This window comes from Phodopus roborovskii, unplaced genomic scaffold (assembly GCF_943737965.1).
Source record: "Phodopus roborovskii unplaced genomic scaffold, PHOROB, whole genome shotgun sequence".
Classification (NCBI taxonomy): domain Eukaryota; kingdom Metazoa; phylum Chordata; class Mammalia; order Rodentia; family Cricetidae; genus Phodopus; species Phodopus roborovskii.
The window spans coordinates 19,427,894-19,453,428 of record NW_026126541.1 but is presented as its reverse complement, the minus strand read 5'-3'; the positions used below and the strand labels follow the sequence as shown (position 1 = coordinate 19,453,428).

Here is a 25,535-nt window from a genome sequence, read left to right as displayed (position 1 = left end):
TGGAGAACTAGAGAGATGTTTGGCAGTTAGGAACGTGTGTTGCCCTTCCAGAGTACCTGGGTTCAGTTCCCAGCACCCACATGGCTGCCCACAATTTTCTGTAACTACAGTTCTGGGGATCGGATGCCCCCTGCTGGCCTCCATGGGTCCACATGCAGGCAAAACACCACCCCTGCACATCACACACATAAAATAAAAATAAATAGATCTCAAACATGAAGTGATCTGGTTGCTACGATTTTAATTACTTTGAGTTTTGTAGTAAGGAGTCACAGAAGTGAAAACTGTACAGAGGAAGCCATTAGGCATGCTAACCTCAACAACTGCATCAGCGGTAACACCAAGAGCAAGCATGCTGGCTCTGAGCAGCACTGCTGTGTGCTTGGCCCTGGTCTAAAGCAAGGTTAGCAACCAAGGTTAGCAGCGAGGGTCAAACTCAGGGCCCTGCACACTCCAGGCAAGAGCTTCACTTCTGACCTTCATCTGCAGCCATCCCCCTGACCTTCCAACCAGTGGTTCCCAGTTGTGGCTGCATGTTAGCTAACTCAGGGGGTCATTAAAAATGCCAAGGCCTGGGCCTTAGCCTCAGTTCTGATTTATTTCAGTTGAGTGGGACCCTGGTGTGGATGTTTTTCTGAAGTTCTTGCGTGAATCCATTGCACAGCAGATCCGGGAAAGGTTGCTTTAATGACACAGGAAAGTAAACTATTAGATTACACGGAGTGCTGTGAAGGCGTTTAGAGTGCTCCGAGGGGGTTAGAGGAGGAACATCCAAAGAATGCTTAGGGAAGCAGTTTGCAGCTGCAATCTGAGGGAAGAATAGACAACAGTTAGGCAAAGAGGGTGGGAGATGAATGTCCCAGGCTGAGAAAATACATTTTTGCTAGCATCCAGTAGCAAGGGACAACTTGGTGATTCGAGGCCTGAAAGGTGAAAGAGTGAGCAAAAGGTGGCGATGATAAGGAAGGCTAGAGACTAGTGATGGGCCAAACATAGGCCTGTGGGCTCTATTAAGCACTTCCTTCTGTTTACTAAGAGAACGGGAAACTAGGAAGTGTTCTGAAACTAATGTGTTATGTGTGGACAGGTGGGCACTTTGAAAGGCTCACTTCATCTGCAGTGGGAAAGCATTTTGTTTGGATGCAGGGACCAATTAGGAGCCAGCCCTAGGAGGATGCTGTGGTTGGAAAGGAAAGCAGCGGAGTGCCGAAGAGGGATCCATGGCATGGAAATATTCGGGAATCAGAACCCCAGGGTGAAGCAAAGGACTATGCGGCATTTGCTGAGTGTGCAAGTTGTGTAGACATGAAAAGTCAGGGTAAATGCGAGAGAGGAGTGGAGGAGGCTGCTGCTCTCCTGGCTGTCAGTAGCTGGATGAGGGGCTCGTGGAACTGTGGGTGCTCAGCAGGCACTGGGTAGGGAGTGAAGCCCGACTTCTCTTTGACAGGATGTGCTGGAGGTGTTTGAGGAGAATCCTTGCTGAAAGGACAAGGTGGGGGCAGCAGAAAAGTCACACATGCATATGTCTGGACAGAGTGTCTCCTGTGTGGATTGTGACAGACCACAGGGCAGCACGGCTCACTAAAGGCACCCCTTTGCATATAAAGTTTACTCTGTATTACTATGGGCTTACCAAAGTAATAGCTTTAATTTTTTTTGTATAAAAATGAAGATTTCGAAAGATTAAGTAACTTGCTAGTAATAGACAGGGTTGAGATTCCATCATGTAGATGATGGTGCACTGCTACCTAAACATCATCAACCAGATGGCCATCACCTAGATGACGGTGCATTGCTACCTAAGCCCGGTCTTCAACCAGATGGCCCATTTTCAGAAACAAAGAGTAATTAACCATGTTTGCTAAGGAATGGCCAGCTATGGGTGAAGTTCTCTCAATTATAAACATAGAATCTGAGTGTATTATTGTTGGTAATTCATTGAAGAACATATCCGGTGGAGTGGATGACTAAGCCTTGGGATTCAGGTTAGGGATTTACTACCCAAACATCTATCCCCTTGCTTCCTACAAAACACAAACTAAAGTTGAGCTTGTGTGGCAGCTCACTAAAAATAGAACCTCAGAGCTGAGAAGTTAAAACACATTTGAGATGGCCAAAGCAATCTCTCTCTCTTTTCTATGGGAATCACTGCAAACTGGAAATCCAAGTCAACTTCATCCATTCATTCTCCTACTGATAATGGAATGTTCTACTAGCCAGACCCTTTGCTGGGCTCTGGAAAGGTTCTTAAAGTGTCTAGCCTCAAGGAGAGACTGGAGCTAGCTAAAGGTTGCTGTAGCATTGTGGTAAGAGTACCCTGAGGCTAGAAAATGGAGGCTTCTGGGAAGCCTTCTTGGAACCATTACACATAATTGACTATCCCTGTCTTAATTCCCCCATTTGAGATAGATTTTAAAAGGAGGGGGTGGGAAGGAATGTTTCAGAGAGAAGATAGAAACAGAACTTTTTTTTTTTACAAACCATATATGTATATATGCCTTCCCCCCCACACAGATATAGTGTATATTTTATATATATGGAAAAAGAAGACCAGTTTCAGAGCCTAACATGTTAAGAACCTTGGCTTCTATACCTAGATGGTCAGACTAGCCTAAACATTATTATTAAAGAGTCTGGATGGGTGTGATGCCTCATGCTTTCAACTCCAACATTCAGGAGGCGGAGGCAAAGGCAGGTGGATCTTAGTGAATTGAAATCCAACCAGGTTTATATAGTGAGTTCCAGGCCAACCAGGGCTACATAGCAAGACCCAGTCTCAAAAAGAAAAAAGTTTTCATTTTATTTTGAAACTTTGCAGTTTTAGATTACCATGCTAGCTTTGAAAAGGATGGCTTGGGAAGGGAATTGCGTAGATGTGGAAGGGCCCCTGCAGAAGCTGCTGTAAGAATTCAGGGACGAAATAAAAAGAAAATAAATGGATTTAAGAAATATTTAACGGGTAACATTTAAAAAGAGAATATTTGGAGTTTTGAGGGAGAAGATGAATCCTAGAAAGATGTAGAATTGAGGGGCAATGGACTTAATGAATAGATTTTGTAGAAAGATTGAGTTAGAGAGGAGAAAGCTACATCCAGACATAGTGAGTTTGCCTGCAGAACACTGAAGTAGATGTTGAATGTGTGTGTGTGTGTGTGTGTGTGTGTGTGTGTGTGTGTGTGTGTGTATAAAGCTCAGGAGATGGGCCTGGGCTAGTGGTGTAGATCAGGGCTCCCAGCCATTGAGATTAGGACATTATCCTATGGGAATTGCTATCCATCACCACTCAGTCTGAGCCATGTTCATACAATGGGATAAACCAGGGTGCCAACATGGAATGCTGTGGTGCAGCCATTCATGGGGATAGAACAAAAAACCAGCAAGCATGAACCAGAGAAGTAGGAGACTTGCTACAAAGGTCTGGTACCATGGGAGCTGAGAAAGAAGAGTTTAACAAGTCAATGGTATCAAATTCTACAGGCAACATTAGCACTGAAATATACCCACTGGGTTTAGCAACAAAGACTGTGTGAAGAGTGGGGCAGAGGCTGATGGGTTTAGGAGTGAGTGGTCTGTAGGGATGTGGAGTTTAGCAATGCACACAATGTGAAGAGAAAAACAAAAGCCCCAGGAGTTAAAGGAGGTAGAGTTGTAAGCACTGGTGTTTCAGGAATTAGCTCACTGGTTTGGATCATATAAAGCTCTGTGGAGCAGTGACCTCACCCCACTCAATCCTGAGACAATCGGGGAGGGCGAGTCCAGTGTTGCCTTTGACATCCAAGTATTGTCTTTGCTCACTGTCCTGACCTTAAGGATAGCTCTGCCAATTTGTCATCCTAGATAACAGATTTTTCCCAGAAGGTGGAATAAAATTTTCCTTTTTGACTCAAGTGTGTTCCTCTTAGTCGCTGGCCCTTTAGGAGTCTCCATAAAGAATTCCAACTCTTTGGCCCTCGTTTCCCAGTATCAGAATCTGTGCTTCCCTCAGATGTGGTATCTTGGGCTTTTGTTAAGGTGGAGACTCATTTCCTTCCACTGAGAACATTGTTGTAGTTCCAAAGGAAAGCAAAAAGGAGAAATCATTCTTGTCTCTGTTGGCCCTCCCAAGAGGGCTTCCTGGTCTGGCACCCTTCCTACCTGTGTGAGCCTGAGTAATGAGGACAGCCTGAGTATAAGCAGGAAGCCAGAGGTTGAGCTCCCTGTCGTTCATGTGGTCTCCATGTTGTCTTTTCCTGGCCTTCAGTTTTTTTTTTTTTTTAAAGCAATCATACATATTTTATTATATAACTCTATGAACAGAAAATGAACAGAACTATACAATAAACTTAGCTGTGCATGTCAACCTACTTTTTAAGATTCTTATTATAGCTTACACTGGCTTTAATTTTACAGTTCATAACTGTGTAATAACTGTGTATAACCTTATTGCATTAGGGACAAATTCTACACGGGATACTCATAGGTAGACCACATTAGGCATCACTAATATATTCAAAAACTGTACCTCAGTTGACTTTTGGGTATTAGAGGAGCAGACAATCTACTATACTTTGTAGAATGAACAGAAACAGAAGCCTGTGAAACCAACATTTGGAGATGGGCATGTAAGTTATATTCCTTTATTATTAACAATGGCCAGCCCATTTTCTACTTTATAGAAAAATTGATCTGGTTAAGGTTGGAAAGATGGCTCAAGATTTAAGGGCACTGGCTGCTCTTCCAGAAGACTTAGGTTAGATTCCCAGCATCCATATAACAGCTCCCTCAGACCATGCTGGAGACGCACTGCTGATTGCTTTATTCCAGGCAGTTGGCCCTATCCCCAACATGTTCATATATTCTTTATCTAGAATATACTAGTAGGAGGGTACCACTTTCTTAGTCATGGTCTAGATTTAATAAAGTTTCCAAGACATAGGAACTTTTTCTTCTTAAGTGTAGGTAAATGTGGTAGAAGACATTCTCATCTGTTGTATTGGTCTTTTTAGTGTTCCTTTCAGAAGACATTTCTATAGGTTCAGAATGAACTTAGTTGGTAAAATATTTGTCTAGCATGCCCTGGGTTCAGGCCTCAGAACTTCCTCAACTGGGTGTGGTGGTACATCCTGTCATTCCAGCAAGGAAGGTGGAAGTAATGTGGTTAGGAATTCAGTGTCACCCTTGACTGCATAGGGGGGTCAAGGCCAGCCTGGCCTAGAGATTCTGTCTCAAAACACAAAGCAAAACAACAAAGTGACTGCCAGCAAGAGAGGCTACTCCTGTGTCTGAGGTCCAGGCATCTTCCTCTAACTCTTCTTGCCTCCGTTTCATCCAAGTGGATACAGAAAATATAATTAGAAAAAATTCTAAGGGACTCTTATACTGTCTCTCTGAGTTATCAGTTATCTCTATCACATTCTTGACAGGAAGTTGTCTAACCAATTTAAGATTAGGCTCTCCTGATCTGAAAGCTTGGGTACTCTGGGCTGAAAGGTGAAGAGTCACATGATGACCCATGACGAAGTTGCCAAGGACATCTGGAAGCCTGACCATGTCTTACTGGAGGACCATTCCTTTTCTGGACATCAGTGGTGCTCAAAGGGACAGTGCCACCGTTCTCTCAAAGCTTTGAATCCATCCAAAATAAGAGCTGACAGTTCTTCCCGAAAGTGTACAAGGCATGACATTGATCTGGAAAGCCTGAATGAGTGCGAGCCACGAGTGGTTGCTTGAATTAATTGGATTGGCCAGTGGCTGGCAGGACAATCAGCAAAACCCACACCAGACCACTAAAGCACAGCTTCCTACTTATCCATTGCTCACCTTCCTCGGTCATAGCCATTTGGCTTAAACTGGTAGCCCTCTACACTTTTGTCTTCATTTCAAAGCCTTTGAATTTTTTCAGAAATTTCCATTATGAGTTTTAAATTGCTGAGGTTATTAAAGAATGGGGGAAGAGCGGGAAAGGGGCAAAGGGAGAAATAAGGAAAAGTATGGTTTCAGGGAGTAAGGAAGGCCACAAGCATTGGGCTGTGTAAAGGAGATGATCAGGCCTGATCAGGCCGTAACTGTGTAGCCTACTTGCACAGTTAAGCCTTGGCTAGGGTCTCAGAGCTTGGATTTCAGCAGGCTTCCGCCATTCTCAGAGCCAGTGGGGATGGCTCGCTATACCTGGATTGTGTTCTCAGTGTGTTTGTCTTAGATTCCTGCTTTCCTCGTGGGAGCCTGGCATATGGGACTGGCCCTAGTGAACGCCCCAGGCACTAGGTTGTTGGACAATTTCCCTGGTAGAGTTTTCTCTGTCACAGCTGTTTGCTAGGGGAATAAGCATATCCTGTGTGACACCGCTGAGAGGGGACCCTTGAAACCATGCGCCTGATTTTTGTTTTGTTTTGTTTTGCCAGACTTAGCCCGGCAGATCTTTTCCTGCAGATTTTGCCTCATGTGTTTTGGCTGTAGCAAATTACAGCCATGTGTATGACCACATGCTGAGTCCTATATGACCGTTTGGTGAATGGTCATACATGGGATGTTCTTGGGAACCCTGGCACATTCCCACTTCCAACTCCAGATGCATTTCTCAAGAGCTGCTCCTGTCACCGTTGCTAGTCTTGCGTATCTATGTAGAGATGCCTGTGTTTGCCCAGTAGAAACAGTGTATTTATCATCCCCATTTTATTTTCCATGTAATGAAGTACTCTGAAGACAGCTTATGGTGAGATTCATAGATATAGTTTAGTCTGTTCATGCTTGCATGGTTTTATGTATTATAGATATCACAGAATTTATATATCCAGAGTGAGGTGATAGACTTTTAGTTATTTTCAGCCTGTTGCACCAAATGGCCTATCCTTGTACCTTTTCATGTCCTCGTGAATATATTGGGAGGTAAAATGGCCATACTAAATTTCCTTGATAGATACAGCTAATTACTACCATCGGAGTTGACAAATTTTTACCTCCACTAATGTATAAGACTATGTTTGCCAATGTAACCTCCTTCTCTGATTTTGTTTTTTTGAGGCTGTGTCATTCTATTGCTGTGGCTGGCCTGAAACTTACTGTATTCAGCAGGTTAACATTAATCTTGGAGTGCGGTCTTCCTGCCTCTGCCATAAGGGTTGGGATTATACCACAGAGCTCAGCTTTCATAATTTTCCATATCATTTGTTTTGGCTGAACTTGTACTAACATTCATTCCTTTTAGATATACAGTTATATGGCTTTGAGTAAATATGTATGTGTTATCTAACCATCACCACAGTTGGAGCAAGAGTATTTCTGTTAACCACCAAAGTCCTCTCCCAGCCCCTATCCTGAGCCCTTGCTCAATGCTCTAATTCATGGCACTAATTTTACTTTTTGATAATAGTCAGCAGCATATAGCTTTTTGAGTCTGGGTTCTTTACTCAGCATGGTGCTTTTGAGATGAACCCATGCTATTGCATTTATCACGAGTGTATTCCTTTTGTGTTGCTGAGAATAATTCCATTGTGTAGCGGTAACATAACTTATATACAGTCACCAGTTGTTAGACAATTGGATTTGTTATGGTTATCAATGAAGCTCATAGAAATAATTAGATACCGTTTTTTGTATGGCCATCATCTGCACTTTCGGGGCTAAACACCTTAGTGTGTGATCACCTGATCATGGAATAAATACTTGTATCTCAGTATCCCTGGAGCATTGGTTCAGGATACTCTGAAGGTACCACAGAGATGTGAAGTGGTACAGTGCTCATGCCCCTGTACATTTCACAGCCTCCCTGTAGTTACAGTACCCGATGCAAGGTAAATGCTAAGTCTGTAGTTGTTATACTGTATTGTGTAGGGACTAACAACAAGGAAAAATCTGTACATATTTAGTTTAGGTGCAGTTATTTTCTCAAATATGTGTCCTCTACAATTGATCGAGTTTTCAGACGAAGAGCCTAGAGGTATGGAGGCGAACTGTATTTAGTTTCGTAACTGTCTAAACATTTTTCCAAATGTGCCATGTGTCATTGTGTATCTCCAGAAGTAATTTATGTATTCTGGTTGTTCCTCATCTGACCAACTCTGAGTGCTGACAGCATTTTAAATTTGGGGGCCCCTCTAGTAAGTGCATATCCAGAAAAGTGTGAAAAATTCTACTGGCATATCTCATTTTTTACTTCTTTTTATGTACGTATTATTCTCTCTCAGGATCTCACTGTGTAGCCCTGGTTGGCTTAGAACTTGCTATGTAGACCAGGCTGGACTTGAACTTATAGATCCACCTGTTTTGTCTTCCTGAGTGCTGGGAATAAAAGTATGTGCCACCATTCTGACTTCATTTATATTCTTTTTAATGAAAGACAATTCTAATACATTTCTCATGCTGGGAATAATGTATTTCCTTTTCTTTAAATTACTTTTTCTTTTTCTTTTCTCTCCCCCCCACCCCCATCTTTTGAGACAGGATTTCTCTGTATTGTTTTAGAACCTGTCCTGGAACTCGCTCTGCAGACCAGGCTGGCCTCAAACTCACAGAGATCCTCCTGCTTCTGCCTCCCAAGTGCTGGGATTAAAGGCGTGCACCACCAACGCCCAGCTTTGTTCTACTTTTCTGTTAGCTGGGTTGATGACTTTAATGATTAATATATTAGGAAACAAAATATTTGATAGTCTTGAAAACATTTGCCCTGATACATTGTTTTATTTACAGTTTTGTTTAGAGTATAATTTTCCACATTAATATTTTGGTGCTGGCTCTGAGTTTGTGTCTCATGGCTAAAAATATGAGGCAATAGGAACGAGAGGATTTACACAAGTAAAATATAGAAAACAAGAGCCCACCAGAGCAGCACAGTCTGTGTGAGTCAGTCTATGCTGGCTCCATGGTTGCCCAGGTGACTGATGCTTACACGACAGGACAGGATTTTCTCAGTGCCTGTCTGTCTATTTGTGCCTCACTCTTTCTCACTCTGTGTGTTCGTGTGTGTATGTGTGTGGTATGTTGGCAAATAACCACAGCTTGTTGACATATGCAGCTGCTTCTGAGAAGGAGTAGAGTCCCAAGGGCACAGTTGTTTGATTTCAGATGTGGAGAATTGTTCAGCGGAAGCAATGTGCAGAGACCTCAGATTGTTATGCGTTTTGGCTAGGACACAGGGAATTCCATCGTGCAGACTCAGTGACATCACTTTGCCGGAAACAGCCCTACTCCCTGCCAACCCTACCCTTAAACTTGGGGGATTCCGTGCTAATCACAAAGGCCTTTTATGTTCAGTGCAATCTGTGGGAAAATGGGTTCAGGGGAAGCCAGCAGGGGAGTGGGTGAAGAGAGTGGGTGGAGTGGTGGGAAGAAGTGAAGAAGGATGGGGTGGGGAGGCTCTCCTTTGCTTTCTTGCTTCCTCGGCAGAACTCTGTTGGCAACTGACTTTTGCAGCCATTAGCAGTTTTGGAGTCAGGCACAGTCAAATGCCATGTCAGTGACAGTGACTAATCACGAAGAGCACATCACACAAGAGTTGATGTGGCAGCCTGGGGTCCAGTCCGCTGAGTCTGCTTTTCAGCAGAGCTTGATTTGCACACCCTCACCACCCCTGTCCCCAATGCCTGATTGTCCCTAGATAGGCTCCTCCCCGGCCAGGGCTGACCCTCAGAGCATCTGCCAGACTTGGTTAAGATAAATATACTTATTTTCCAACTAAAGAGCTGTGAGTTGAGAAGAATAATCAGCTAATTAGAACTCCAACACAAACCGGTAATTACTCTCCGAGGGCTGTGGTGCAAGAGATCAGTGGGCTTCCACGCTGGAGAAGAGCACTGCTCAGAGTTAGTTACTCTGTTCCTCTCTGTCTCCTTTGCTGTCCTCATTCCCACCCCCGCCCTTCCTGCGTATTCTCTTTGTCTTTTTGTGCCTCTCAGCTCATCGTCATTGTCATTTTACTTTGCTTTCCTATCCCTTTGCCTTCTGCCCTTTAACCGACTGATCACTCAAGCTCCTGAAGTTCACCCGTGTTGTCAGTGGAATCTGTGTTGCCTTTATCAAGTGAAACTTCGGCAGGAACATCCCCACCACGTTAACTGTTTATCCTTGAAGTGAGTGTGGATTGATTGATTGATTGATTGATTGATTGATTGATTGATTGATTGGAGGGATGTGAGGGATATAAAACAGAATAAGATCTTCTTAACCGAATGGTTGACCCTGAGTAATTTCTGTAGGCCTGTAGTGCGGGAAGGCAGTTGGGAGCATTGGGGTGGAGTCAGAAGATTTGAATCAACTCTCTACTCTGTCTTTTGTGACATTTATGACTGAACACGTCCCCAGATATTCTTGCTAACCAGTCTTTGCCACCAAACTGTAAGCTTCTCATCGTCTGGATCAAAGACGCTGCAAAAGTAAAGAACAGAACATTGGCAGTATTGTCAGAGCAGTCTAGACAGCTCTCCATTGTTGTTGGTACTAGTCACTTCCATTTCTGGATGATGGAATTTGCTGCTACATATGATGTGCTGTCCCAAGGAGACAGGCTGTCTTACTGAATCCGGAGCTCACCAGTTTAGCAAATTCGCTGGCCAGCAAGCTCCAGCGATCTTGCTGGCTCCACACATCCCAGTGCCCCATGGTGGGGTTACAGATATGTACCACTGCACTGTGCTTGACCCTTACAGGGGTGCCGGGGCCTCATGCTTACACAGCAAACACCATGGACTAAACCGTCTCCAAGTCCATTAATTACAGAACTTGAGATGATATAATTCCGGATTTAGAAATAGGTCAAGGTGGTGATGTACGTCTTCAATCTCAGAGAGGCTAGTATGTTTCTGAGGGTTGAAGGCCAGTCTTGAACTCTACATAGTGAGTTCCAGGACAGCCAGAACTACATAGACCCTGTCTCAAAAACAGAAGACTAAAAGTAAAAATAGGTTGTGATTGATGTTCTAATGAAAGAAAAGCCGAAGCTGGAAGTCAGACAGACACTAGAAAAGGGGATGTGAAGAGACAAGCAGGAATCTGAGTGATGCGTCTACAAGCCAAGGAATGCCAAAAATCATGAGGAGCTGGAGGGAACAGGCATCTCATCTAGAGCCTTTGAGTGGACTGTGACCCTGATAACACCCCAATATTGGACTCTGTCCTTAAAATTGAGAGAACTTTTTATTGTTTTAAGCCACTAGACCTGTGGTCATTTGTTGAGGTAGGCTTAGAAAACTTAGGGAAGTTTTGTCTACCTGACAATAACAATATATTTTCTTATATGATTAAGGGGGTTCGTTAGTAGTAGATGCACATTATTTAAAAGGTTAAAACCTGAATCTGGGCCTCAGAGTTCTTAAACGTAGGTCATGTTGTGAGCTCACTGCATCTAACATAGCAACCTTATGAAGTAGGTGTCACACCACTGCTCATGTTGACACAAGGATCCTGAAGGGCCCTCAGAAGGGCTGCACAGGCAAGCACTAAGTGTCTCTGTGGAGTTGGTTTCTTGCTAGTGGGATCTAGTGACTTTAGCTCTGACTCTTCCTGAAGACTCTGTCTTAGCAGAGTACAGAAGGTGTTGAGAAGACCTCCTGAGCATGGTGTTTATTCCCGGACCTACCTGCCTGACAGTTTTGGAACAAGCTGAATCTGATAGATCCTGGTCTGGCCAAACTTGGCTATGGAGTTGTCCCATGACCTGACCTATTGGAACAGGCTTATGTTGTATGGAAACAAGAAGCAGGGAAATGTTGCTCTACATGACTACATCCTCATGGTGGCCACATCCTCAAGCCCCAAGGACTTCAATGACTCTTGATGGTTCTATGTCTACCTCTCTAAACTGTTTTATGATTTATGAGCATAAATCATAAAGTTATTCTGGAATAAGTCATATTTTTCAGAGTAGGGCAATGGCTTTTGAGCAAAGTCCCCTATTACCCATTTGACTGTTTTGCCGTCCCTCCCCTTATCACTCTTCGGGCCACACTGTCCTCCTGGACAGGCACTGTCCTGCCTCAGGGCTATTTCCCATACAGCTCCAGATGACTTAAGTGTTCTTATCCTCTTGACTCACTCAAGATCATCTCAAAGTCCTTCCCTGGCTGCCTCATTCCTCTTGTAACTTTTCTTTCTTTACTGTTTTTGTCTTACTTCCAAACTAGACTATAAGTTGCATGAATGTGAAAAATATTTGTGTGTTTTGTTCACTACTATAGCACAGAGCCACAGGCAAGTCTAGCCTCATAGTGTGGTATATTCAATAATTATTGAATACCTAATTGAAAGAGTGGACAAAGCATAGCCTACTATTCAAAGCTGTAGAACTCTGAAACCAAGGTGGCTTGACTAGAGCTTAGCACACAGAACAGACACTACAAGTTAGAATAGCAGGGAAAGATACCTGCAACCAAGCCCGATGATCTGAGTGCAGTCTCTACAATTGACATGGAAGGAGAGAACTGACTTACGCAAGTTTCCCTCTGATCACCACACACGTGTCCTGGCTCCTGTGCACCTAGAAACACTCACATACACTAAACAAATGCAATTTAAAATTTTTTTAAAAATCAATTTATTCTAATAGGGGGAGGAAAGGTACGAAGAGGAGTTTAACCTCCACTTGAGCCTGACATTGGAGCAACAAAGAAAAAGACTCGGTGAGGAATGGGGAGAATTCAATTCCAAGTGAAGGAAATGTCACATTGAAAAAAAGATATGAGAATTCAAAAGTCACTCATTCATTTGCCACAGGCTCCCAGCTTTGAACAAGCCAGAGAAATAGTTCCTGTCCTCAGGGAGCACATGTTACTGGTAGTGCTGGAATATCAGTCCTTGTGATCTTAGACACAGCAGGCAGCAGGAAGTTACCATGGAGTCTCAGTCAGGAAGACTCTGGGTTATAGGAGAATCTCTACAATCATCCCAAAGATGGATTCTGAAGGGAATGGAAGCAGGAAGTGTGGGAGTCCCGGAAAGGGACTGGATCAGATGATATGGGCGTGTCAAGAGCAAGGGGGTGGCTGTATCCAAGGAACCTGGCATAAAGGCCGCAAACATGACTATGGCCTACGTGTGTGTCCTCTGATGTGTGTCCTCTGACGGACAGGACGAGAGGAGGGTGGCAGGGACAGTGGGGAGGACTGACTCAGGGGGGAGGGGATGAGGCTGCAGTATGCCTCTGACTGACGCCCATGAGCATTCCACCCCTGGTTGGAAGCACAGGCCACCGCAGTGGCAGTGTGTCCCTGCCTTTTGTCAGCACTTGCCCATGGGTGCTGTAGTCTCCCATGACAAGCCATTACTGCTCCGGATGTGACCCCCAGGAAATTGGATGCAGCCTCCTCAATTGGTTGGGATTCGATTGCCTTTGCCTGAGACTCACCACATCTGTCAACATCAAAAAGCTTTCTATGGATGGAAAATGTTTGAAAGATTATATTTTTGGTGTCATGTAAGAGAGATCCTAGGATTTCTCTCTACGGTGACATTTTGATGAACTAATTGTGATTTTTTTTTTTTCACTTTAATAAGACTCTAACAGGATATCTCAAGAATGAAGAGTTGAATTAGGGATTTTTTTTTTCTGTAGCTTATTGGCTTGAAATTAGTTTGTATTTTACTAAAATTTGGGCTTCTTTCAGATCTTTCTGTCAGACAAAGAGTAGAAGTTATTACTTAGTGCTTGGCTCTCTGAAGTTAAACAGAAAAAATTGTTTACCTGTCATGTGAAAGGGAGGAAATGTGAAGAAGGTGGCAGCTTTGAACTTTGCAGTATAATTAAGTCATGTTGTTGGCTAGGGATGTAGCTCAATTGTAGAATGCTTGCCTAGCATGTATAAGGCCCTGGGTCTGATCCCCAGAACCATATAAAACTGATAAATGCCACATGCTTGTTTATCAGAGGTTCAGGGTCATCCTCAATTACACAGCAAGTTCAAGGCAAGCATGGGTGATTTCAGCCCTGTCTCAAAAAAACAAACAAACAAACAACAACAAAACAGAAAACCCACACACCACTTTACATTAAGTGATGGAAACCTCCTCTCTGTTACCGATGAGTCACTGAAGTGAACTTTCGATGCAGAAGATAGTCTGTATGAGTTTTCCTAATAAATATGACTGTTTTAGTAAAACCGGATCTGAAAGATCTGTACACCAAAGCAAGAGTGACGAATGAGGTTCCCCAACCCTGTTTCCCTTTTCACTCTTGGAAATCGAACCCAGAGACTTCCACATGCTGGGCAGGGTGCTCCAGCAGCCTGTCCTTCCCTTTTCGGCCAGCCTGGACCTCACATCTAGCACCACTTCCTGTGAAATGTCTGGTTTCCTGCCTGTGATCGGGGCTTTTGCGAAGTCTGTGAGAAGACACAGCATTTTGGTTACTCCTCTTGGGGTAATTACATGAAAAACAAACAGCCATATTTTTGGTAGTAAAGATTTTGAAAGTTATACATGAAAAATTTATATACTTAAGTCCTTTTGCTTATCTTTAATAAGAAATAAGAATATGGTAAAGGACTTGAATGTATTCTAGCAATGTGGATATCATCACAAGAGCAAGGTAAATATGAAAAGTGATTAACAAATATTTGCTCAGGAAAAGGAAAAGCAAAGTTATATTCTTTCTGGAATGTTCCTATTCCTTCACATAACTGGCATTTCCTCATCACCCAATTATTAATGGAAACATCAGAGACATTTTCTTGACCTATAATCTAACACTATCTACCTCAAGTCCCAAGCCCCAACTCTACCGCAATTAATTGACCATATTTCTTGGTTTTTAGTTTCTTCTTAGCACCTATTATAACCTGAAATCATGTAAATTCATATAATCTCTATTTTTTTTATCTCTCTCTCTCTCTCTCTCTCAATGAAAGGCTAATTCTAAAGAGTAGAAATCATGTTGATTTCCTTCATGTAGTTTAGATGCTAAGAATAATGTTTATAATAGATGTGGTAGGAAAATGAGTCAGCAAAATTGTCATTATGAAAAGGAAATACAGCAGCCTCAGGAATGGAAAAATAACATTTAAAATTCTATTGCAAGTGACACATGGCTACAAAATGCTAACCATCCACGTTAGAACCGATTGACTGGAGTCCATGTTTGATAACACTGTTTTAATTTCATAACTTTGGAAATGAAGAAGACTACTCACAGAGATAACTAACCCTCCTTGTTGTTCTTTTGCTGCAACTAATGCCTGAGAAACACAAACACGAGACTCAGCGCCCACGTGGAGTTTATTGAGAGAGGGGAGAGAAAGAGGGGGTAGCTGGTGGCCAACCGAAAGCAGGGGAGAGAGAGAGAGAGCGGGGGGGGGGGCAAGAAAAGGGGGCTTGCGCATGCGTAACTGAGTCCTCTGGCAGCCAGGTAAGGCTGACTTAGTGATGACATGGCCATGAGCATCCCGCCCATCATCAGGGCGGAGGTCAGCTGGCTGCTAGTTCCTAACACTCCTGACCCCCAGTTCTGGCATCAAAGAGGACAGTTTTGTTTTGTTTTTTCTGCCACAGCACCTATACATGGATGTCTTAGGTTCGGGTGATTAATATCTTAGTGTTAGGTCAAAGTGTAATTTCATGGGAAGATGAGCACAAGGTTGGTCAATTTAGCATCTCAAAATGACCCTGAGACTCAGGTTCCCTCCATCTCTCAGCTCTGCCATCAGTGTCTGTCATCTCGCCAAGGAATGGGCAATGGAAGAGAGAATGTTTCCACTTTTCCACTCGTCTTGCTCAAGCACGTGTCAGGTTGTCGGGGCAGTGATTAGGTATCAACCCACTGTAGATACCTTTCCTGGTAGGGACGTGTGATCACACAAACTAAACATGTCCATTCCTTAGGTTGGGGAGGCAGGATTCTAAACCAGGTGTTTGTTTATTCAGGGAGAGAGGACAGAAGTGCTGTGGGTTTAGTTTACTGTTTCTTCTCTGGAAGTAAGAGGTAATGAATGGTATTGCTAGCATTTTTCTTGAGTTTTGTCCCGTTTGGCCTGATGGATTGAGACTTCTTGAAGACTGGGGGTTGGGGTAGATTAAGTACCCATGTTATAATCCTGGAAACGTTTAGGCTGCTGCTCAAGAGTGTAAGGAAGAATCCCCATGTCAGTGCCTAGCCAGCTGCTGAGGAGAAGGAAGTGTGGGTCTGTCTCTCACCTCTCCTGAACTCACTCTGTCCTCAGAGAAAGGTAAACTGCTTTGGAGAACCCATCTCCTCTTCAGATAATTCTGCATTAAGTGTTCCCATCCTTCCCCAGAGTCGAAGGAAAGGTTTGAAGATAGTTTGAGAAACTGACTAAAGAAGAGGTCAAGTCTTGATGCAAACTTCCATTTCTGATTCATGTCCTCTATGTGATCTATTTAAGTCTAGGTGAAGTAACTTCATGTAATTCTTCAAGTAGAGCTTTTAAAATGTCCTTTGTTAGGGTATGACTAAACCCAAAAAAGATTAGCTGAAGAGTTCAAAACTTCTCAGTCTTAAGGTGACTGCCAGCTTATCATATAAAGGTGTTGGGATCCAAAAGCTGTGTCGAGCCAGAAAATGTTTTGCAGTGGTGGTATTTGACGTTTGATGGTGTACCTATGCTTGATGTCTTTTTTTAGCAGCAAATTAAACATTTTATGTGTGTGTGTATATTTTAAGGATGAAGAGGTCTATTCTGTCGTCTGTTAGTTGTTACTTGTCTTGTATAGATACACCAGACCCATAAATAAGGCAGCCATGATACTCTTCCCCGTTCAATCCCTGTGAGTGGCCTGATTTTGCCCATTCTTTCTTCCATGTCACCAGCTTGGCTTAGTCTTTGTAGTTTAGACAAAACTTTTTATTCTTGAATTATTTCCAATTATTTGGAAGTACCTTGTGGATACAGATAGGCTCCTTGTTTATGTCTCTGGTGTTTCTGGATATCCATCTTAAAACCAGACAAAAAGGCAAGAAAAATCATTGTTTATTGATTTCTTACTCATGTTTTATTTTTGGTTTTAGAATCTAAGGTGAAGAGATTTTGCTCCAAAAACATCCTGATCATCCTTGGTTTCTCCTCTGTCTTGGCTGTGATAGCTTTGATTGCTGTGGGATTGACCCAGAACAAACCATTGCCAGAAAATGTTAAGGCAAGTGAAATCACAAATATTTGTAATGCAGTCACTGTTTTGTTTTATCTTTTAATTTAAAAAACATGGTAAGCTTATATATGCATTATAAGTATAGCATTTTAAATTTAAATGTATCTGTAGAGGGCCCACCTCACATGTGTGGGCCAGTGAGCACCTATGTACATGTGCAAAGTGACATGTGCAGAAGTGAAGTCCTGAGACACATATTTTGAAGTCTGTCTGTTCTTCTGATGAGAAGATGATGGCCACTGAGCCTGGAAAGTCAGATGCACACCCTGCTTCTGAAACCTTTGCCACCCACCCACATCACTTGCTGTGTAGAAGGGCATGGGTGCCCCACTGGTATCTGTCACATAAGTTCATTCCAGTTATATGCTGTGAACAGCAGCGGCTTTGTCAGGGCAGAAGCTGGCGCTGCCTCGTTGGTGGTGGTCTCTTGCCTTTTAATGTTTCGTGGAACTGGTTCTCTTGGCAAGACTTCACTCACAGTTGAAGCCTCATGACATCTTGGTTTTGCTATTTGTTTACCAGCTCCAAGAGCAAATGAGTGCCTTCTTGATCTGACCTTTCTGCATGTTCAGTATTGCATCACAGGGGAAAAGGGCTGCTGAGGAGGTACACTTGAGCTCTGTGTTCCCAGTGTTTGCTGTGGTCAGGGCTGGGTCCTTCACTCACAGTGGTCTTCAAGTCTATTGTGCTTTTGTGCTGTTTTGGAAAAGGGAACCAGGTCTTTGGCATCTGTTAAATAAAAGGTAATAGTGTCGCAAGAGCAGCTGCTGCCATCGAAGTAGATACGGGAATGTTGCTGATGCATTTGGTACAAAGATAATTTTACATACAAAAGCTGGTCATTTGTTGAAGTTCCTTACTGATTTCAGTCACATATTGGGAATGAAATGTTAGACAATACAGACAGATGTCCACCACTATAGAGGGTCTATTGGACATTGCTGCTTTGGAGTGTAATCTCGGATGAAATCTCTGAAATGGTTCAAACCTCAGTTGAGTGAATATGGAGTATGAGACAACATTTTAAAAAATCTAAAATAAGAAACAAAAATGGAACCATTTTTATTATGTGGTTGATACATCACAGCCTACTAAACTATGTTGAGAAGTTTATTGGTAAAAGCACAGTTGGCCCTCAAAGTCTGTGGGTTCCAAGACACCCACCTTGAGTATCAAAATCTGTGGCTAGCCTTGAGAGCTGGCCCTGCCCCTTGCAGGAGTGGGATGAGGCCCAGAGGGGACCGTGGGCTGACCAATTCAGGTAACATCTAGGGCCTTGAGTTGGCCCACCCCAACATCTGCCCCATCCATGAGCTGCTGGAGGGCAAGGAGGAGTCTGTCCGATGGAACCATAGGCACAGGACCTCCATGACTCTGGGCAACAGCAGGACATCAGAGAGGAGTTTCAGAGAGGGTCTGGTCTTTATGGTGAAGCAGAAGCCAGTGACCTTGAACCAAAACAAGGACTCATTGCAACGGACATTTTGCAAGTAAAGCTGTTTGGGCAAAGGGGTCTACTGTGTGAGACACCACAGCACCCAGTGCTGCTGCAATAAGCAGATGTGTGATGGAGACAGGAGTGGGGATGTGACAGCTGTGAGAGAAGGCTGTGATTGATAGAGTGAGCAGGATGTTGCCCAGAAGGGTTGGCAAGATTTCTTTCTTTCTTTTTTAATTTTAATTTTTTTATTTTCTTTTGTGGGGGTGGTTACAAGGGTGAATGGTGGATTTGGAAGGACTGGAAAATGAGTGGGGATTGGGGTGCATGATGTGAAATTCCCAAAGAATCAATTAAAAAATATATACTTAAAAAAATACCTGTGGCTTGTCAAGCCCTTTATGATACCCAAAGGGTACCATTTGTGTGTAACCCATCTGAAGTTCTGAGATATAATTTTTATACATTTTAATCATCTCTAGATTTCCCATAAAGCCCAATATAATATAAAGTCTATGCAAATAGCTGTTCACACTAGTGCTTAGGGAACAATGGCAAGAAGAAGGGGTAAAGGTAGTGTGAACACATTTTAGGAAATATCTTTGCTCTTCTGTTGGTGTACTTTTCTTTGCCATCTGCCATATTTTTCCTGCCATTCTCCATGGGTGCAGAATCTACAGACATGCAGAATTGATTACACTCATTTCTCAAATGACCATATAAACAATCTGTAAACAGACTCTTTGTTTTATGCAGATGATCTACCCTTGTTTTATTTCTGCTTAACATGGTTTGGGTTCAGTCTTGCTGGGGAGGTGGTGGCCTCATGCCTGGGGCACATCTGTCATAACACAGCAAGAACACTTTATTGTGTCCAAATACTTATTTGGCCGCATACTACTCAGTTCTAAACATACTAAGGCCGGGGACTGGGTTTCCTTTGTCTTTGCATACATTTTATGTACTCATTCATTTCGACAGTCATTGAATGTCTGCCTTGTTTGAGGTTCTGGAAACTTACCAGTGAGCGACATTGGGAAGTATATACACCGAGAGGGAGAAAATAATCACAATGTAAGTGTTAGCTCACAGCCAGTCCAGAACTTGAATGGCGATACTATAGAAATTTGCTGACTCAGTAGAGTGAATGGAATCTGAAGAAAAAACTGCTTCCTTCTTGGACAAAGGGATATCAATGGAGGTGGCTGACTACCAGCCCAGGGCCCTCCAGACATCCTGTTTACCCTCAGTGTGAATGTTAAAAAGAAAGCTCAGGAGTCTGTCCTCAGTAGATATCCTAAGGCATTCTCTTGCCAGGGAAGTCAGTGAATTCCTGAGTATCAGTACTAAGTATGCACTTTTAGATGACCGATCTGCACTTCTTAAAAGAAAGACTTCAGTGGAGTGGACAGTCCATAGTAATGTCTAGTTTTGTTCTTGAAAGGATGCTTTTGTCTTCATGGGTCTGTCTAGGTGGGGAAAATGCTTTGAGTTTTGCTTTGTCCACCACTCCTTAATTCCCCACTGGCCATTGGTATGCCTTTTCACATGAACATTCGCATTTGGATATGCTAACTGGCTCTATACCAAACCTCAGGCTTGTGTTCAAGATGCCCTTACTGTGGAAAGTAGGCTCAGGGGGCAGGATTTTTATTTCAATCCCAGTAACACTGGCTTTAAACAGGTAAATCCCTTCCTTTAAACCTCATTTTCCCTACATGTCAAGCAAATAGTAATAACACCTATTTGGAGGATGGGTTGACATTAAGTGGAATAAAGCAAGAGATGGCCTGTCAGGACATCTATCAAAACACGAGCTGTGGGTACCTTCCCTCTCTGTGCCTTGGGGTTTCTGAGCCAGCACTCTTCCCCAGATTCGCTTTTCCAAAGCAGAGAAAACAGTGCTCTGGAATAGGCATTTGTGATTCTATCTTTATGGAGAATTTAAAAGAATTTGCTTTGGCTTGCACTCTTAAAGACCCTTGTAAAATAGCTGTTGTAATTTTTGCTTTAATGTAATTTAACAGTATCCAGTTTTAAAATCAGAACCTGGAAATGGATGGCGGTGATTGGTGTACAACAATGAGAATGTAATCGACAACCATAAAATGGTTCACATAGTACAAAGGGTTAAAACCAACAAAATACGAGTTTATATTCAAGAACTAATAACTCTAACTAAAGAAAAAAAAGAAGAGGATAAATAGTTTCTTGATGTTTATCAGCTCTGCTGGCATCTCTGTGGCTAGCCTAGCCTGTTTACAGGGATTAGAAACACATTGTAAAAGATAAGCTTTGTTTATAAACCCAGGCCAGACCAACAGGGCTGCTGAAGTTAAAGACAAGTGTGTGTGTGTGTGTGTGTGTGTGTGTGTGTGTGTGTGTGTGTGTGTGGTGGTGGTGGTGGTGGTGGTGGGAAGTTGCTCCTGGTAGCTGGAGTCACAGTCCCCTTTGAACTGCTATAACAGACTACCACCAAAGTGTAATTTGTAAAGACTAGACATTTACTTTCTCCAACTTCTGGAGAGTGGGAAGCCCAAGGTCATGAACTTATGTACTTCCAGTCTAGCAAGTACGAATCTCTGATTCCAAATGATACCCTGGATTCTGCATTCTTGGCAGGGGAACACCACTTCTCTTGCTATGGTAGTGGGTTAGGGAAAGACAGACCCGCTCCCCAAAGCCCAACTCATTGGCTCACAAAGTTACTCACGAAAGTAGCATTTTCTTGTCCTGCAGGCAAGCACACTCCCATCAGGCCCCACCTCCCAGTGTACTCACAGGGGGAGTCAATTTCCAGCACATTCATTCTGGAGAGGAAGCCATTAAGCCACAGCAAGGGGCTATGTGTTTGGGGTAGAGTGTGTAAAGAAGACCAGCATCATTGCTTTCTAGTAAGGGGCTGCTGGTGGCCTAGACCAAGGTCGTTTGCACAGAAAGGTCACTATCCTGTGGAGAACGCACTCTTAAAAAAGACTGGAAGGAAGCAAAGATTGCTGATAAACTAATAATAAAAGCATCTAGATGGAATTTTAAATGTCTTTCCCCTTCGTTTTCTAGATGATATTTAATAGGTCTTCAGTACTCTTAAAGTGGGAAATACTATTGAATTATTAATAATAATAATGGAATGCCAGATTTCTTCCTCACCATTGGAATCTTAATCTTTTTCTTTAATATAAAAGTCATACTCAGGAATTTTTAGAAATGCTTTACATATGAGCTACAGGAAGACTTTTTTCCTTTATGGTCAGATTTCCCTGAAGTATTCACTAGCTAATGGGATGGCGAGTCCAGGAGGGAGGGAAAAGGGACATTCCCCAATTTGCTGAGATCCAGCGGCCTTTGCGCTTCCTGGAGCATACTCTGGAGACTGCTGTGATGGTGCACAGGCATGAGGTGGGGGCGATCTGGGCTTGCGGGGGGCAGGGAGGCCCTGAAACCACAAGGGGCAAACTCCCCAAAGGTGTAGGCCGACCGCATGGACTGTCCAGCTCTAGCTGTTCTCAAAATGTCAACTGTTGGCTCTATGAAACAATTTAGAGGCAACCTAAACCGACCCTCGGTGGGCACGGTTCGCAGGTTAGCCTTCAGTGCCGCGCAGATCCTTGTGGGGTGTACAGGGCCACCGTCTGAAATACTTGCAAATGCCCTAACGTTTTCATCTCTGCACTGTCTCACTGCATAGGGTCTTAGAGAAAGAGGCCGACAGAAGCAGGGCCAGCTCCGTGGCGCTCCTGGAAGGGGGGCTTTCATGATTACGAAAATAGAAAGACTAGGACATACTGGTGCCAGATAAAGGCCGCTTGCTGCTGTCTCCATAGCTTTTATCATATGCCACTGTGGCTGGAACATTTCAGGAATCCTGCTGGGGATCAATGGAATTTTTTATTGTATAACTGGGAGAGCCTTTTCTCAAACCCTGGGAGGTTCCCTGGGGTCTCAAGGCTCCAGACCTCAGTCAGCAACCACCTCTGCCTAACTAAGCCAATTCTTGGAGTCCCAGGACCCAGAGGAGCCTGCGTTTGCTTCTTGGTTATATTGATACAGATATTACTTTTTTGAGCCCAAAAAGGTAATAATAGTTAAGGAGACCCCTCCCACAGTGCACAAGGAGGCAGAAAACACTGAGGAGATTTGGGGAGGGGGATCAAAGATCCCGAGGAGGTCTGTACAGTGGTGAAATGGAATGACTCTAGGAACCCAAGAGGCCCTTCCTTTAGCTATTCCTAGTGGCCCAGGGAGGCATCTCACATACTCACTCCTGTCTTTTCTGCCTGTCAGCTCTTGGGTATTAGTAAGTGAGACATTATGGACTTATATAAATGCATATTACATTTAGACACACACATGTATATTAGCAATTTTCAAGTGGAAGACCACATTTTGAACTGCACAGCTCAGATGGCACCATTTTCTACTTTTCTTCTCTTGCTTCCCCATTAGAGATGAGTAAAACCTGCATGCTCTAGGCCTGGGAAGACGGCTCTAGTTAAGCACTTGCTAGCAAGCAGGAGGACCAGAGTTCCAATCCTAGACCCACATAAATATTGGAGGGTGTAGCAACCTGTCTATAGTTCCACCGTTCAGACGGTGGAGATAGGGATCCCCATAGCAAACTGGCCAGACAGACTAGCTGTATTGGTGATCCCGCCTCAGTGAACAAGGGGGAGAGCAACTAAGGGAGACCCCTGGTGTCATCCTTGGGCCTCCACATGTACTCACACATGTGTGCCAATATGTACATGACATACATTCTCACCAGACATCACTTACGCATAGTTATGTAAGGAAACAAACTATATGTGTCACCATGTTATTCTCACAAAGCCTATGGCAGACATCACTAATCAACATTAGCGCTAACCCCAATTTAGGAATATAATCAAAATTGAATATCATTTTATCAAAATGGACACCCGACAGTCTACTCCAGGGGAGAGAGAGCTAAAAAAAAAAAAAAAAATGTAAGCTTTTATTCCATAAACATGAGATTCACAAGAATGTTCAAGGCAGCTATATTCCTAATAGTCTCAGTTATGAATAAACCAAATGTCTGTCAACAGTAGAATGAATGAAAAGACAGTGTAGACACATAGTGGAATACTCTACAGCATTGGAAACGCATGAGCAAAGGACACAGTGTGGATGCATTTCACAGTGCAGAGTGAAGGAGATTGCACCCAGTAGTATGCCACCTGGTTTCCCTTTGTCACAGTTTACGACAGACAGAGTCATTTGTAGTAACAAACATCAAAACAGTGATTGCTCTTGGAGAAAATGACTTAGAGGAGTGTCAGGAAGCCTGCTGTGGCTAGCAGACATTCTGTATCTTGATTTTGCTGATGTCAGATGAGTGTGCCCTGAGCAGATGTTCACTGGGTGCATCCTTGCATCTGTGTGCCACGCTGGAGTTTTCCTTACAACCGGGTTGTCTTTAGGAGGGAGAGCCTCCCTGAAGCCTGACGCTCCATTTTCCACGGTTAAGGTCTTGATTCTGAGCCCGATTCAAACTAGACTTTTCAACCTCCTGAGAGTTTCTTATCTATACAGAAAGGATAAAAGTAGCCCCTCCCTCCCGCATTGCTGTGAGTTTAAATAAGATAACTCACATCTACATGGCTTCACAGGGTCCCTGCTTGGTACATCGTCCACTCACTCACAAAACCCAATGTGGGGACTTCACTCTTCCCCTTTTCTCCTCTACCCGCCCAGTGCCTCTTCACACGGCCATTTCCTCTTGTTCTGCCTGTGTCAGGAACACGTGTGTGCACGGGCACACTTGCACATGTGTACATTTGCATGTGGAGGTCAGAAGGCAGCCTCAGGTGTCATTCCTCCCCAGGCACGGGCTTATTCTTTGAACAGAGCCCTCACTGAGGCAGGGCCTTGCTGATTAGGTCAGGCTAGCTGAGCAGTGAGCCTCAGACCCAGCCCTTTGCCTCCTTACGCAGCCTCCATGGTAGGTTAGCTCAGGGGTTGCCGGGCTTGTCTGCACACCAGGCTCCCATACCATCTCATGACTATGCTCATGACCAGACCACTTTGAAACCAGTACCTGAGGTGGGCCTGGGCCTCAGCCTCTGGAGTTCTCAGGTGATCCCAGGGTGTGGATAGTTTGAGAAGCACTGGATTTATTTTCTGATCCTTCCACAGTGTCTCAGCTGTTTCAGCACCAAAATGACAAAGCATTTTCTAAATAATCCCATGGCTCAGGCCTGCCCTGGGCATGGCCTGACTGTTTGTAAGGTGCAGCCTTACAAGTCCTTTCTGAGAGGAACGGTACACTGGTAATCCTTGGGATCGGGATGACTCCAGTCCCCAGCACCAAACGTTCCCCCTGGGTTACAGCACTTTCTCTTTATGGTTTGAACATTACTGTCCCTGTCTACTTCCTCCGCGAGCTCACTATGGAGAAGCGTGTGTTGTGCTGATAGGCATTTTAAATGTGCTTCGCCCGCAGTACGGGATTGTGCTGGACGCGGGGTCTTCTCACACCAACTTGTACATCTACAAGTGGCCGGCTGAGAAGGAGAATGACACGGGAGTGGTGCACCAGCTGCAAGAGTGCCAAGTGAAAGGTAAGACGGAGGGAGGCCAGGGGAGGGGAGGGTGGGGCAGGAGAGCCTGAGAGCAAAAGGGGCCGCCCAGAGACAAGCGAGGGGCACTGAGCGGGCATTGAGGCAGGACGAGCAGCACAGGCTGGTGAGCAGGAGGCTCCCGAGCTTCGGGCCAGCCTGGACAGCCTTGTGGGACTGCCTCAAACAGGCGTGGATGTAGCTCGGCATTAGACATCTGCCTCACCTGGTCAACCCCCATGACTGACGGCAACAACAATAACGATAATAATAATAATATTGAAATCAACCCTTGGAAAATAAGCAAATTTAAAAACAGCTGAAGGTGTAGAAGGTGCGGCTCGGCGGGGTTGTGCAGGCTTAAAAGTCATGATGTCTTAGGTTAGAGTCCCAGCAACACACACACACACACACACACACACACACACACACACACACACAGTAATAGTTCTCAT

The 25,535-nt window shown here is 43.8% G+C and overlaps 1 protein-coding gene across 1 annotated transcript in view; it reads left to right on the top strand.

The window, feature by feature from the left end:
* The window catches only part of Entpd1 (ectonucleoside triphosphate diphosphohydrolase 1), a 73,380-nt gene that overhangs the window by 30,884 nt on the left and 16,961 nt on the right, over positions 1-25,535 (top strand). The window contains exons 2-3 of the mRNA XM_051199706.1: positions 16,925-17,052; positions 24,966-25,083. Coding sequence (XP_051055663.1) covers positions 16,925-17,052; positions 24,966-25,083 — 246 coding nt within the window. The remainder of the gene's footprint in view (positions 1-16,924; positions 17,053-24,965; positions 25,084-25,535) is intronic.